Source organism: Pelophylax lessonae, assembly GCF_965119305.1.
Source record: "Pelophylax lessonae genome assembly, chromosome: 13".
Taxonomy (NCBI): domain Eukaryota; kingdom Metazoa; phylum Chordata; class Amphibia; order Anura; family Ranidae; genus Pelophylax; species Pelophylax lessonae.
In genome coordinates this window covers 96358434-96374939 of record NC_138780.1, presented here as the reverse complement: position 1 = coordinate 96374939, position 16506 = coordinate 96358434, and the positions used below count along the sequence as shown (strand labels likewise).

Genomic DNA, 16506 nt, shown 5'->3' with positions numbered 1-16506 from the left:
TTTGCACAGCCTCCTGTAGCTTCAGTAGTTTTGTCTGAGGAAGAAACATCTGGGCTGACGCTGAATCCAGCGTCAGACCCAAGTAGTCCCGCTTTGTGGACAGAGACCGTGCCAATTTCTGAAAATTCAGTGTCCACCCAAACTTCGCACTGTAACATCCAAATCGGCTTCTAGAGCACACAGAAGCAGATCATCCAGGTAACCCAGTACTGCGATCCCCTTCTGCCGTAACAAGGCCAACACTGGGCCAAAACTTTTGTGAACACTCGAGGAGCTGAAGCGAGACCAAAGGGTAACGCCACAAATTGATAGTGCTCCTCGCCCACGGCAAAACAAAGAAAACGCTGATGCCCGACATAAATTGGAATATGAAGGTAAGCGTCCTTGAGATCAATAGAAGCCATAAGGTCTCCTTGATGAAGGAAAGCTACTAACTACTGTGCGGATGGATTTGATCCGAAATTTCTGAACCCACACAAAGTGGTTCAGAGCCTTGAGATCAAAGATCGGACGAACCTGGTCTTCCTTCCTTGGAACTGTAAACCAATTTGAATAAAAACCTTGGAAATTTTCCGACTTTGGAACCGGCACAATAACTCCTTGTGCTAAAAGGTCCTGCACTGCTCTGTAGAGGCCCTGTAGCTGCTCTGAAGACAGGCGTAAGTTGGAAGGAAAGAACCCTGCCGGAGGCAAGGACCACAGCTCGATCTTGTAGCCGAACCAGTTCGTGTACCCATTTGTCCTGTATTAACAAGGTCCACGGTCCTGGAAAAAAGACAAAGACGTCCCGCCACCCCAAATGCAGGTGGGGGCACCCCTTCAGGCTGGGGAAGGCTTGTCAGCGGAACCAGACGCGCCCACTTTGGACTACCACTCCAGGGTCTCTTGGAGCCTCCCGCAAGGTTACGGGTGGATCTCAAGCTCTTTTCCTGCCATGCAGACGGACGAAAGGGCCTTTTGTGAGCCGAAAAAAGGGACCCCCTCTTATGGCGAGGTTCCTTGCCCTTAGCAGCCTGTGCAAGCAATGTACTCTTGCCTCCTGTAAAGCACCGAACAAACGGTCACCTACAAAAGGAAGATCAGGCTTCTAAAAAGGCACTGACTGGTCAGCTGACCTGTACTTTAACCAAATCATGCGGTAAAGAATCACAGCTGTCACAGAAACCCTGCCGTATATACTGTAACCCTTGAAACAAGTGATCTGCCAGCTCAGAAGGATGTTGACTCCCCTCCTGATCCTGGCGCAAAACCTTAGCCCATTCCGTTAAGGTCTGGGATACCAAGGTGATAGCAAATACCGGTCTTAAAATTTAACCAGCCACAGTGAAAAGGTACCGGGCCAGAGCCTCCACTCTATTGTCCACAGTTTCCTTAAAAGACAGGGAATCTTCCACTGGCAAAGGTCTGGTCTTATTCAGTCTGGAAACCTGAGAGTCCACCGACGGTGAAACTGCCAGTTACTTCAGAAGAGACTCCTCAAGGGGATATCTTCTAGCTAAACGCTTCGGTATACCAACCATGCATTTCGGGGAACCCCACTGACTAATTACAATCTCGTCAAAATAGGCAGGAGAGGATAGGATAGGCTTGGAAGATTTGCGGGTGCCAAATTGCACCGACGTTGCCGACTAAGCAGCAGCTGAGTCGTCCCACAATAAAGTTTCCCGCACTGATACAATCAGGGCCTCCACCAGCGCTTTTTCATGCGGGGCTGCAGAGGAGGAGGACCTCCTCACTTTTACAGCACTGAGCATGCGTGGACGAAGACCCAGTGGGCTGACTCCTGTTCGCAGCGGCCAAATCCACCTCAGAATCTGAGGAAGCAGAGGATACAGGGGAAGGTGGGTGGCGCTTCTTGCCAGGTCTGCTTTGCAGGGCCATATCTACTTTGGCTACTAGTGACTGCCGTCATGGCTGCCAGGGCAGACTGAGACCCAGAGGGACCCACAGCTTAAAGGAGTGGATCTGGTGGTGAAACAAGCTCTCCAGGCTCCATGACTATAAAATAAAGGGTTAAGCGGAACTGCTGCTCAGCAAAGAAAAAAAAAATGTTTTTTTTTTTTTTTAAAAATGGGAGGCCCCTCCCCCCTGTGGCACTACAAGAAGCAGCGCACCGGTGGTGCTGTATATAGCAAGGAAGGCTAGTGTACCCCCAGAGACTCCCACCTGAGCAGGAAAGAGGAAGAGGAAACCCTGACCTGACACTAGAGGCCCCCACAGCTTTAGCACTGTCTCCGACTACAGGAAAATGGCTGCCATAACAAGTCAGGGAAACCAAAAGCATGGCCACTGAACTACAGAAACATGGGCGCCAAACCGGGAATCACAGAGACCACAGAAAAATGGTGGTACCACGCAATGCTGCACGGGACCCTAGAGCCCACTGGACCCCAGGGAAAAAATTTTGAGACCCCAGGAGAGGGCCCCCTAGGGACTGCCCACTGCGCCCCCCCCCCCCCCCCCCCGCAGCACCCAGGTACGGACACTCCTAATCGGGACCGAAAGTGGCATTACCCACCGCTGGGACAGGTGAGGACATCCAAATTTAAGATAGAAACCCAGCAAGGAGGAGGGGGAAGCACAAGGGGGGGGGGCCCGTGACCACCCCAACAATTCCGCAATAAAAGAGGGGAGACACTACTCACCATACCACAGTCACCAGGTGGGCACCACTCCGATTCCATCGCACCATCTTGGAATGGGGGTGCTGCGGCCTGAGGCACACTAAGACTTGTGACTGCTGTGGTGACCAATGCTATGTAACCTCGCGAGGTGTTTCCCTCGCCGGTCAGTACCCGTCCAGTGGGACTATGTCGTGGCCAACTTAACGCGGACCTAGTAGTTGGGTCGCGCTCGCAGGCCAGACTGGGAAGACAGGAAGGATCTAGAATATCCAGTGCGTTACCCAGTTCGGCTGTTGATTGTAGTTCTCACGGGAACAATTTATTGTATTTCACACAGGAACAAAAATAATAAAGAAAAAGTAAAAAATTCCATTTACATAGGAAAAAATGCAAGGACCTCAGATCCCAGCAGAGAGCCAGGCCCTTACTCCTGAACTAGGCAGAAAAAACTTCAAGTCCTACAGCAGGAAGTGATAGTATACCCTCTAGAACTGCCCCAGGGGCATAACCAAAAATCATTCCACCATGTCCTACTCCTAGAGAGTAAGAGCATAAGCACAATGGTCTGAGGACTTGAAACTATCTCTCTCAGTGAACGAAAGAAAAAAAAAAATGGGATTTTTGACTTACAGTAAAATCCATTTTTCTGATGTTCATTGATGGACACAGCTCCTGATTCTTCGTAACCATTGGGTTATACTGCCCCCTATTAGGATTAGGAAACTAGGCAGGAAAAAGCTTGACTACACCCATGGGTAATCCCAGGGGGTATAAACTAGTGATCGACCGATTGTCGGCAAAGCCGATATATGGATATTTCGGGAAAGTGCTTGTACCGGGGTGATGCCTGCAGCTAGAGGCATCATCCCGGTACCGGTGTCCATAGCCGACGGTCGGCTGTCTTGTAATGACAACCGATGCAGCTGAGAAGCCGCTTGGCTGTCATTCCAAGGAGCGGAAGGGGACGTCCCCGCCCCCCCCCTTCCGCGGCTTGCACCGGTCTCCCGTCCCACCAGGAGACCTGGGCATCCTACCTTCACCACCGCTGTCTGACCGGGTCTCCATCTGCACCGCCGCCGTCTGACCGGGTCTACATTTCTTTGAATTTGGCGCCGCCGACTACCCGGAAGTGATGTCATGATATGACATCACTTCCAGGTACTGGCGGCGCCGAATTCAAAAAACGTACAGCATTCAAAACAGCCAAACTTGCGTTTTGAATGCTTTTAAATGCAGAGGAGGGGTTTGGGGTCTTTTAGACCCCCAGATTCCTCCACCACAGTACCTGTAGACCTATAAAAAAAAAAAATGGCCGAAAATATGGGCAGATATCGGCCGATATCAGATGACTAAAATATCGGTATCGGCAGTAAAAAAAAAAAAAAACGATATTGGTCGATCAATAGTATAAACCCACTCTCAGCTATAGTCACTCAGTTTTGTTACAAGCCGTGTCAGAAGAAAGCCAACTTCACAGAAGTGTGGGGTACTGTGTCAGTCAATGAGCATCAGAGAAATGGATTTTACGGTAGGTCAAAAATCCCATTTTCTCTTTTGTTAAATGACGGACACAGCTCGATTCTTCATAACCATTGGGACATCCCAAAGCAGTGTAAACATGAGAGGTGGGAACAGGAAAAAATTCCCAAGGCTTTGTGAAAGGGTGCGACGACGACCAGGCGGCCGCCTTGCAAACCTGCGTCACTGACGCTTGATGACGGACGCCCAGGAGACACTAAGCTCCCTAGTAGGGTGCTCCTTGACAGGGAAAGGAGGAACCTGACCCCTGATGCAATAGGCCTGAACCACCGTCTGTCTGATCCATCTGGAAATGGTTGCAGAGGAAGCGGACAACCCTTTGTGAGGTCCGTCCGTGAGAACAAATAGAGAGTCTGACTTCCTAAAAGACTCTGTAGCTGCCAGGTACACCCTAATTGCTTGGAAGGAATTTCCTTCAGATCTTTGGCCTGGGACACAGGGAGGGCAACAAAATGTTTTCATTCAAATCAGTCAGAGACCACCTTAAGAAGGAATGACGGACAGGGGTGAAGCACCACCTTATCCTTGTGAATCGCCAATAAGGTAAATGACAGCATAACGCCGCCAGTTCCGACACCCTGCACGCAGAGGTGATAGCCACCAAAAAAAAAAGAAAAAAAAGGAGGCCACCTTCTGTAGAGCAGAAAGCACCACATTAAGATCCCAGGGTGGCAACGGAGCCCGCACTGAAGGAACCAAATGTCGGACACCCTGAAGAAAAGGTATGCACAGGGAGTGTGAGGCTAAAGGTCATTTGAAAAAGACCGTAAAAGCCGATACCTGGCCCTTGATGGTACTCAAGGCGAATTTCTGTTCAACTTCCCGTTGATGGAAGGTTACGATCCAATCCACTGAGAAGGAGCGAGGATGAACCCCAAAAGACTCACACCACGCAATGACGTCTTCCACGTACAATGGTAGATCTTCCTAGAAGAAAATTTCCTAGCTTTCAAAAGCATAGGAATCACAGATTCAGACAAACCTCCATCCTTTAGCACCTAGCATTCAACAGCCAAACCGTTAAAGCCAGCGACTGTAAAGCAGCATGGAAGATTGGTCCTTGGGAAAGCAGATCCTCCCTGAGAAGAAGTCCCCAAAGAGCATCGGTACCATCGTTAGACCAGCCGTACCCGTCGGCATTCCAAGACTGTCAATCTAGACTGAATCCCTTCTGCTTTGATCCTGCACAGGAGGCATGGCAGAAATTTGAGGGGGCTGGAAAGAACCAGTCAACCCAGCTTAGAATGCAGACTACTTACTAAGCCTCCAGGACACTAGTTGTGCCCCCTTGTTGATTGACAGACCACGGCCATGGCATTGTCCAAATAAATTTGTACTGGACACCCCTGAAGACGAATTGTCCAATGAGCCAGACAAAGGCTGATCGCTCGGATTTCCAGAACATTAATCGGCAGTCTAGACCCTACTAGAGCACCCGCATGCAAGCCCGGAGGGATGACCGTCTGCTGAACAACAGAAGGCTTAGGCCGAATCCAGAGTCAGACCCAGAAAGTCCAGTTTTGGTGGACAGAACCAAAGCAGACTCCTACAGGTTCAGAATTCAAACAAACTCCCTCAGAGTTTGCTGGAAAACTGGAGATTGCACTGTTAATGGAGACTCTGCTTGTAGAAAAAGATTGTCCAGATACCCCAGTACCGCGATACCCCGCTGACTCAAATGCCAGCACCGGAGCTAACACTTTTGTGAAGATCCGAGGAGTGGAGGTGAGACCAAAGGTCCACGCCACAAACTGATAATGCTCCTCGCCCATGGCAAAACGGATGAAGCGCTGGTGACCGTCACATATTAGAATGTCGGTGTCGGTAGGTGTCCTTGATGTCGCTAGAAGCAAGGAAAAATCCCCCTGACGTAGGGACGCCACTACCTTGTGAATGAACTTCACGCAGAACTTATGTACACGCAAAAGCAGCAAGCTTAGCGCCTTGAGGTCCAGAACTGGACGTGCCTTGCCTTCCTTACTGGGAACTGTAAAGAGCTTTGAGTAAAAACCCCTGAAAATGTTCCGAATCTGAACCATCACTCATTTAGGGAACAAGTTTTGCACTACCCCATAAGTGATCTGGGGACCAGTTAAGGATTGAAGAACCTTTCCGGAGGATAACACTAAACTCCATCTTGAAGAATGACCGAATAACTTTGTGGACCCATGTGTCCTATATTAGGGAGGTCCATGGATCCGGAAATCAGCGAAGATGTCCTCCCACCCCAGATACGGGTGAGGGGCCCCTTCATGCAGAGGCAGTCTTGTCCGCAGGTCTGGAGGCTCGAGGCTTGCCAGACCAGGTCCTCTTGGAACCTCCAGTGGAGGCCTGGACTTTTAATCCCTGGTCTTGAGATCCTGAGGGACAAAAAAAAAAACCTCTTATGAGCCAATGAGAATGGCCTACGTCTATGACTGGACTCCTTGCCCTTGGTAGCCTGTGGAAGAAGAGTACTCCTCCCCCTGTGAGACCCTTAACGATGTCATCCAAGGAAGCTCCAAACAGGCAATCCCCTACAAGGGGGAGATAAGATAAGGCCTTCTTAGAAGTCTGGTCCGCAGACCAGTACTTCAGCCAGATAATACGCCGAAGGACAACTGCAGATACAGACAGCCTAGAAATAAAAGGAGCCGCATCCAAAGAGGCATCACAGATAAACTTTAGTCCCTGGACAAACGGATTCGCCTGCTCGGCAAGAAAGGGGAAAGCAGTTTCCCCTCCATGTCCCGCATAAAAGTTTAGCCCACTCGGTCAGAGCTTGCGACACCAGGGCAATAGTAAATACCGGCCTTAGTGCCGAACCAGCCACATCGAACATATAGCAGGCCAGAGCCTCTGCCCTCCTATCAGCTGGATTAAAGGCCGGGGACTCCTCAACCAGAATGAAGGAAGTTTTATTTAACCTGGAAACCAACAAATTCACTACAGGTGGAACCGCCCACCTTTAACGCAGTTAATCCTCATAAGGACACCGCAAGCAAAAAGCGCTTAAGAACCACTGCGTTTTGGACAACCCCACTGTTTTGTGACAATGTTGTCATAGTAAGCAGAAAAGGGAACACCCTCGCCGATTTGGAGGGCCTGTGGGTGCCAGAAGGGACCGTCACCTCCGACGCAGCATCAGCCGCAACCTCCATTTTTAAAATGTCATGCAATGACACAAACAGTGCATCCACCAGCGCCTTTACATGCGCAGCTATAGGAGCAGAGGAATCATCCTCACTATCTGAGCACTCCGGGTGCGTTGACGCAAACCCAGTAGGGGCGCTATATACTAAGCTCACCCAGAAAACATCAGGGGAGGCATCCAACTGCGATCCCACAAAGAGGATGCTGACCAAGGGCCCACGAACGTACCACCTACTGGACCCCGCAAAAAAACAAGGGGGTCGCCCTCCATACAGGGCATAATAGGAAATAGCCCCCTTAAAAGGGGGCTGCCCGCCGTGACGCAGATGGGCAGGCAGGGTACCCTGATAGTCCTGCAGCACTAAAAGGGGCAGGTGCCTCACACAATAATGGTGGCAAGGCTGTCATTAAAAAAATGAAGCGCCCCCCCACAGCGCCACCCCTTCAAAAGCAAGCGCAAAGCTGACCACATGGCCTAGCAGGCCGCAAGCCCCAGTCTAAATTTTTGGGGAGGCCCAGCCGCAAGTGCACAGATACCAGCCCGGCAGACACCCAAAGTAAGAGTGGGGGCTTCAGCTAAACGCACTGGGGCTGTCCCCCAACAGAGGCGCCCGACTTGGCTTAAAATTTTGTGGGCGCCCAGTTGCTTGGACGCAAGCCCCAGCGAAGTCGACCACCCAGCGACAGCGGAGGGCGGATGCCCAAACGGGAGGCAGTGGCTTCAGCCACCCTCACAGGGGCTGCCTCACGCAGATGCTAAACTATCCACTCCCCCAGCCCAACAACGACCGCAGGGAGCCCAGAAAACATCCCTGCCTCAGTCACCAACCCCCAGGGTGGCAGGGAGCCCTGCTCAACCCCCCGTTGTGCACCAGGAAAACCCCGGTCAGCACCAACTCCAACCAGCCCCCCCCTTAAGAGCATGTGGCAACAACCAGCTCATAACCTCACCCGGGGGGGGGGCGTTGGGGGGGCTGAAAGACCCACAGCGACCACCACATTTTTAGAGGGGCTGGAGGAAAGGGGGGAACCCAGGGTTCCCACTATCCCAGGGAGGGCCCACGTCCACCCCAAAACGATACAGGAGTAGAGGGGGGACAGCTACTCACCATACCAGGAACAGGGTGGGCACTGCTCTGGACAGACCACCGCTCCATCGTAATGTGGGGCTATGTCGCGGCGGAGCTGCAGTCTGCAAGCGCTCGCTGGCCAGACGGGGGGGACCCTCTGGATCTAGATTATCCAGTCCGTCGCCCAGTCCGGCAATTGATTGTAGATTCTCACAGGAACAAAACAAAGACAGAAAAAAATTCTATTTAAAAAGGAAAAAAAAAAAAAAAAATCGACCAGAGATCCAAGCAAGGAACTATAGTGGGTGTATACCCCCTGGGAATGCCCATAGGTATAGTCAAGCTTTTTCCTTCCTAGTGTCCTACTGTAGGGGCTGTGTCCATCTATGAACGAAAGGGAAATAACAATTTTCATATCCTTTCACAAAAGGTTTTTCTAAACTGCAAGGGAACATTTTTATGGGTAAATAATTGTGACTGGGTAAAAAAAACAAGATTATGAGCGAAGGAGTTAGATTAGCATTGCACTAGCAAGCTCTCCTGAAGCTGTTCTTAAAAAAAAAAAAAGTGAGCGTGTGTATTCTGTAACCAAAAGCAAAGATCTTTTAAAACACAGTTGGCAGATCCCAATAAGCAAAATCAAATTTACCATCTTCAGCAAATACTGTTCTAAGGACTCCACTGTAGCCAATGGCTCCATTTTAAGCATTCGACCGGTGCGGTCAATAAGGGAGGTCTCTCCAGGTGCACGCTCCAGTCTGAACCGAAGCCTTCGAGTAAGGATCTAATAAAGACAGTAAACAAACAAATATCAGCCACCTAACTTAAATTTGTAGTCTCTAAAACTTTAAGTGCCATCTCCCAAGTAAAGGTTCTTCACTTCTTAACTACTGCTCACTGGTATAAACCGCCAGTCTCCTTAATTCCCAGTGCTAGTCATTACACCATTTTTGTGAGCAAAACATGCATGTATTCCGTGAGCAAAACATGCATGATCCCCAGGCTGCTGATTTCTCCTTGTTTAGAGGTGAAAAAGGTGGCACCAAAACATCAATGTATGATGTTCAAAAGAGCAACTTACTGTGTTGTTGTATAGTAGTTTTACCTACCAAAGGATTTTTATTTTGGTTCATCCAGACCTGAGGTAAATGCAGCACACCTTTCTCTGCTACAAATTCACTTTTTACTTGGCCCCTTTCATGCAAACGGTCCATTTGGGTCCGCCTGTCCGTTTTCCAAGTGTACCCGATCGGACCCTCCATGATCCACTATTGGCAGTCAGATATAAAAAAACTTGTGCCTGTTTACACCCAGCTACCTCCGATCTGATAAAATCAAACAGAAGGGATGGAAGTTGGGTGTAAACGGACAACCAGTCCATTTACATCTGACTGCCCATAGAGCAGAGCAGGCTGCATCCTTGTCTGCTATGCATAAGCCGAGCAGACACAAACCTGTCATCCAGCCGGAACTCCGCTCAGCAGGAGACAGATCCCCCTGCTGAGAAAAACAGAATCTGGTCTGTGTGAAAGGGGCCTTACAGGTCTCTTCCTCACTCCACCCTGTGACTGGACAGTTAAAATGAGAAGCAGTACATGGATAAGTTCACCTCTGGCACTCTACTCTCTTCCGATTATCATGCATTTGTACTGCAGCACCCCTGACTGGTTCCATGTGCTGCTTCTCCCTTCCACAGTCTGAGCTCTATTTTACAGAAACTGCAATAGTCAAATTTAGACAATTGCACTGCTTGCATGTATGAAAAAAAAGAGGGATTTTTTGACTTACCGTAAAATCCATTTCTCTGATATTCATTGACGGACACAGCTCCTGATCTTCTTAACCATTGGGTTATACTGCCCCCTACAGGAGTAGGACACTAGGCAGAAAAATAATCTGGCTACGCCTATGGGCAGTTCCAGGGGGTATACTCCCTCTCTCCGCTATAGGTATTCAGTGCGCGAAGAGGCGATAGCCATCAAAAAAGCCACTTTCTGAGACAGCGTAAGCAAGGGAATCTCCTGAAGGTTCTCAAAGGGAGGCTTCTGGAGGACTGAAAGCACCAAATTGAGGTCCCTAGGCGGCAACGGAGACTGCATTGGAAGAACCAAATGTTGGACACCCTGAGGAAAGGTACACACTAGGGAGTGTGTGGCGTGAACATCTGCATCGCCAAAGCAGACACCTGGCCCTTGATGGTACTCAAGGCCAATTTCTGTTCAACCCCCCGTAGAAGGAAGATCAAGATCAGAGCCACCGAAAAGGAGCGAGGATGAAGCAGAAGAGACTCACACCACGCAATGTACGTCTTCCACGTACGATGGTAGATCTTTCTAGAAGTAGATTTCCTAGCTTTTAACAGCATTGGAATCACCAACTCAGATAAACCTCCATTTTACAGCATCTGGTGTTCAACAGCCAAGCTGTCAAAGCCAGTGACTGTAAAGCAGGATGGAAGATTGGTCCTTGGGACAGCAGATCCTCCGAGAGGAGGCTTCCAGGAAACATCAGCGACCAGCCGCACCAGATTGGCGTACCAAGCCCTGCGAGGCCAGTCTGGAGCCATTGAGATGAACGGAATTGCTTCTGCCTTGATCCTGCGTAGAAGTCTTGGCAGAAGCTTAAGAGGAGGGAAGGCATAAAGCAGAGGATACTGACCCCCACGGGGCAACCAGCGTGTCTGGTGTCCGCCAGAGGATTCCGTGACCGAGCCACAAAACTCTGCACCTTTCTGTTGACCCAAGATGCCAACAGATCCACCTCGGGGATGCCCCATCGGAGACACAACACCGGAGACACAACTGATGAAACAACTCTGGATGAAGGGACTACTCCCCTTGGTCCAAAGCCTGCCAACTGAGGTGATCTGTTTGCCAGTATTCCACCCTGGGAAGATGTACGGCAGAGAGGGCTGGAACGAACCATTCTGCCCACCTTAGATTGCTGGCTACCTCCAGAGCCGCCAGGGCACTTTTTGTGCCCCTTTGGTGATTGACATAAGCCACAGCCGTGGCATTGTTTAATTGATTGCGCACTGGACATCCCTGAAGACGATCCGTCCAATGGTCCATGCACGGTCTGATCGCTCAGAGTTCCAAGACATTGATCTGTAGTCTGGACTCTTCCACTGTCCAGATCCCCTGAGCAGAGAGACTGCGGAGTCGTGTCCCATTTGGCCAGAATCTCCCTTTGCAGGGACCTCATATAGAACTGTGCAAACGGAACAACCTCGAAGGTAGACACCATCAGGCCCAGCACTGGCATGCAAGTCCGGAGGCATGACCATCTGCTGGACAGCAGGAGATGAACTGGAGCATGAAATTTCTTGAGTTTGTCCAGAAAAAGGAGAATTCTGGCAAAGGCCTAGTCCAGATTTAGACCCAGATAGTCCAGCTTTGTGGACGGAACCAGAGCAGACTTCTGAAATTCAGAATCCAGCCAAACTCCTTAGAGTTTGCATGGTGATTTCCAGGTTTTCCACCAGAGCAATAGGGGACTCCGCTCGTAGGAAGGAAGTCTTCCAAGTAGCCCAGTACCGGGATCCCCCCTTTGCATAACAATGCTAGCACCTGGGCTAACACTTTTGTGAAGACCCAGGGAGCAGAGGCGAGACCAAAGGGTAACGCCACAAACCTATAATGCTCCTCCCCCACAGCAAAGGGGAGGAAGCGTTGGCGACTGGCACATTGGAATCAGAGGCAAGAAAATCCCCCTGATGCAGGGATGCCACCACCGTGCAAATTAACTCCATCCTGAACTTCTGCACCTGCACAAAGAAGTTCAGTGCCTTGAGGTCCAGGATAGGGCACACCTTGCCTTTCTTACTGGGAACTGTAAACAGGTTGGAGTAAAAACCCTGAAAACATTCCAAAGTCGGAACCAGGACAATCACCTCTTGAAGCCACAGGTCTTGTACTGCCCCAAACAGACTCTAAAATGTCCGGGGACAGGCGCAAGTTGGAAGGAAAGAACCTTGCCGGGGGACAAGAGTGAAACTCGATCTTGTAGCTGGACCGAATGACTTTGTGGACCCACTTGTCTTTTACCAGGGAAGTCCACGGGTCCAGAAACAAATGAAGATGTCCCCTCATCCCAGATACGGGTGAGGGTTCACCTTCATGCTGAACGAGCCTTGTCCACGGGTCTGGAGAAGCCCGCTCTAGGCTTTCCAGACCAGGTTCGTTTGGATCCTCCAGAGGAGGCCTTGAAAGGCTCCGAGCCCTTGTCAGTTGACCCTGAGAGACGAAAAAACATATGAGCCAAGGAGGGCGTTAAAGAGGAGAGTCCTTGTCCTTAGTAGCCTGCAGAAGAAAATTACTCTTTCCCTCTGTGAGACCTTTAATGATGTCATCCAGGGTATCACTTTGAAAGGCGAGATCAGTCAAGGTCTTTTTAGAAGTCTGGTCAGCAGACCAGCATTTGAGCCAAGACATGCTGAAGTACCACTGCCGAAACAGAAAGCGAGCCACTAGGGAAGCCGCATCCAAGATAATCTGCAGCCCCTGGAGCAGCTGGTCCACCAGCTCAGCAAAGGCAGGAGGGAGCTGTTCTCCCTCCAGGTCACGACGTAAAAGCTTAGCCCACTCAGTCAGAGTTTGCAACACCAGGGCAAAGGTGAATACCGGCCTCAGTGCCGAACTAGCCAGAGCACATATTGCAGGCCAAAGCCCCCGCCTTCCGGACAGCCGGATCCTTAAAGGCTGGGGACTCAAAGCGGAATCATGCTTGCCTTGTTAAATCTGGAAACCGGAGGGTCCACCACCAGTGGTACAGTCCAATTCTTAAGAAGAGACTCCTCAAAGGGGTAACGCCTAGCAAATTGCTTAGGGACCACAAGGGGACGCTTTGGTTGATACCCACTCTTTAGCGACAACTCTGTCAAAATAGGCGGGGAAAGAAAACACCCTTGCCGCTCTGGATGGCCTGTGAGTGCCAAAGGGAACCTGCGCCTCCATCGCAGCTGCAGCTCCGTCCCCCATCTTCAAGGTTTCAGGCATAGATACAAATCAGTGCTTCCGCCAGCACCTTTTCGCGAGCGGTTGCAGATGTGGAGGAATCATCCTCACCATCGGAGGATTCCAGGCGCATGGCCGCAGACCTAGCAGGGTGACCCACATCCGCGGTGGCAAAATCAGATTCAGGATCTGATAAAAACAGATAAGGGGAAGCCCATCACCCAGGTCACAAAGGACTCCAGGACCGCGGTCAGTGCATTGATAAATGATTGGGACTCGGAGGGCCCCGCAACCTAAGAGAGGGTTGTCAGGTGGGGAGATGTGCTCCAAAGACTGCAGGAGGTCACCAGGGGGACCCCACAAAGTGTAAAACACTGCAAAGGGACAACCCCCACCGCGCTGGCAACACCACCCAGTCGACACGTACAAAGCACCAAGCGATTCTTAGCAGAGAGGGAGAAAACCCCACCAGACTCACCATCCAGCAGAAACTGGCACCTGCAGCCACCAGGATAACCTGCACTCCATGAGCGGCGATCAGGAAGAGAAAAGATCCAGGAGCCCGTACCAGGGAATTAGGAGGGGCTCCCACTGAAGAAATCGCCCCCCACAGGGCTCCAATGCTATTCCAGCTGCCATTTTCAATGGCAAACCACTGCAAAATGGCCTCCAGACTACACAAACATGGCCAGGATGCACAAGCCCAAGCAGGATAGGGGGCTCTGGCAACCTCCCCCCCCCCCGCACAGCCGATCGGTTGCTGGCGCTGAAACCCATCCCCCCCCCTCCCCGGCTCCCATCGCCAGCATAGCACCCTGCCCCCACCCAAGGAGGTGGACCAGACCACCAACACAGCCCCAGCATAAGTGGAGGGGGGGGGTAGGATGGGGGACAGATAAAAAAGGGGGGTGCCTGACGGGAAAGAGGGTAACCCGGGGGTTCGACTGTCCCAAGGAGGGGCCCACGTCCACCGCCAAACCCTCCAGGGGGAGAGGGGAAGCTACTCTTTATACCAAGAACCAGGCGGGCACCGCTCCAGACATAAACCATCGCCATCGAAATGGGGGTGTTGTCGGCAAGGAGGAACGCTGTGACTGGGGCTGAGACCTGGTCGCATGCGACCTTGCAAGGCAGTCCAGCCCCTGTCCAGTGAGGCTATGTAGTGGCCGATCTAGCATGGAGCTGAGGTCTGCGTGCACTCGCTGGCCAGACTGGGGTGACCGCTGGATCTAGAAAACCCAGCCTGTCACTCGATCGGGCAGTTGATTGTAGATCTCACAGGAAAAAAAAATTGCCAGGACCAGAGATCCCAGCAAGAAACTAGGTCCTTACTCCTGACTAGACAGAACAAAAATGAGTATCTATAGGAGAGAGAGGGGGTATACCCCCTGGGACTGCCCACAGGCATAGCCAGATTCTTTTTCAGCCTAGTTTCCTACTCCTGTAGGGGGCAGTATAACCCAATGGTTAAGAAAATCAGGAGCTGTGTCCATCAAAGAACATAAGAAAAATGGATTTTACAGTAAGTCAAAAATCCAATTTTTCTTTTCCTGGTCATATGTAATATTCCAATTTCCTGAGATATTAATTTTTGGGTTTTCGCTAGCTATAAGCCATAATCAAGATCAGGAGCTGTGTCCATCAATGAACAAAAGAGAAAATACATTTATTGATATTGTGACAAACCCAACCAGGACAGGGGCTTTTGGAGGGGACTGCAAGTTGTCTACTGACTATGGGCCCTGGCTATTAAGGGAGCACTACACTTTGGGAGGTGTGTACCTGGGGGACTCCTGCTGTGGTCTTGCTTCGGATTCAGGTCCATGTCTCCCCAAAACACACAGACTCTGGGAACTAGAGGACCCAGGTACATATTTGAGGCCCAAACCAGCAATGACTGAGACGCAGAGCAGATGTTAATATTATCAGCTCAAAGTAAACTGACACTGGGGTCTCAGGCTATAGTCAGTTTTTTAAGGTGGTAAGTGTTTTTCTGCTAAATATGTCTCTCCCATTGCTTGCCTACTAGGTGTGCATTCCCATTGGTAAAGGAGTTGAAAAGTCAGAGAGTTTTTTATCTTAATGCATTCTATGCATAAGGATAAAAAGCCTTGTGGGTCTAACAGCCTCCCCAGCACCCCCTAATACCTCCCTGAGCCCCATTTCTCTCCAGCGATGTCCATGAGTCCCTCGGCCGCCGGGGACTCTCCCTTCTTATTGGCTGTGACACAGCCAAGGCGCCATTGGTTCCAGCGGCTTTCACTCAAAATCAGTTAGCCAATCAGGAGAGAGAAAAGGCACAGAGAGCTGTAGCTCGGCTGCCCCCATAGCAAGCTGCTTGCTGTGGTGGCACTCTATAGGAGGGAGGGGCCAGGAGAAGCAACGAGGGACCCGAGAAGAGGAGGATCCAGGCTGCTCTGTGCTAAATCAACTGCACAGAGGAGGTAAGTATAACAGGTTTGTTCTTTAAAAGAAAAACAAAAAAAAAAAAAAAAAAACTTTATAATCCCTTTAATTGAGTCGCTGGGTGCTGGACATTTTCATCACAGATATATTAATGATTACATAGATACATTAATGCGTGTCTTTTTTGAACTGTCTAGAGATCAGTTTTTAGTCCACGTGCACATTAGGTGTTTAGCCCTGGTGCATGAGGCTCTGGCGTTTTGGTGCAGGCAGAAGGCACTGATGCACTGTCCTGCCCCACTTCTGGCAGCCCGCAAAACTAGGTAAGAGTGAGATTGCTGCTATGAATAGACAGGGCTGTATCGTGCCCAAGTGCTACTAACATTTAGGACAGTATGCAGCCTCCCATATTGTTTACAGGCTGCTGGCAGGTGGGCTAGACGCTGCAAGTGTACCTTTCGTCTGCACCTAAACCCTAGAACCTCATGCTCTAGGGCTAAACCTCCAATGTTCATGAGGCCTTAAGATGAACTCTAGAGATGATACAATTTACATACTTACATTGGGTCAGCTGTAATACCCAATCAGCTTCTTTTAAAGCTCAAGTCTTCCAGGCGCTCTGCTGAGCATCTATCCTTCCTATATGTATTCCAAAAGGGGTCACTTTCACAGCATGGCCTCCATTCAAATATGCTTCCAAGGTGGAGAGGAAGGCTGATGACGTCATGATCTCCGATCAGAGACTGCTTTGCATTCATTAATCAAAAAGCAAGGCGTTCT

The 16506-nt window shown here is 50.4% G+C and overlaps 1 protein-coding gene across 2 annotated transcripts in view; it reads right to left on the bottom strand.

Annotated features, from left to right (window-relative positions):
* Window positions 1-16506, bottom strand: part of HECTD1 (HECT domain E3 ubiquitin protein ligase 1) — a 321546-nt gene that overhangs the window by 106099 nt on the left and 198941 nt on the right. For both annotated transcript variants that reach the window (XM_082275332.1, XM_082275333.1), the window contains exon 20: window positions 9015-9149. In XM_082275332.1, coding sequence (XP_082131458.1) covers window positions 9015-9149 — 135 coding nt within the window. The remainder of the gene's footprint in view (window positions 1-9014; window positions 9150-16506) is intronic.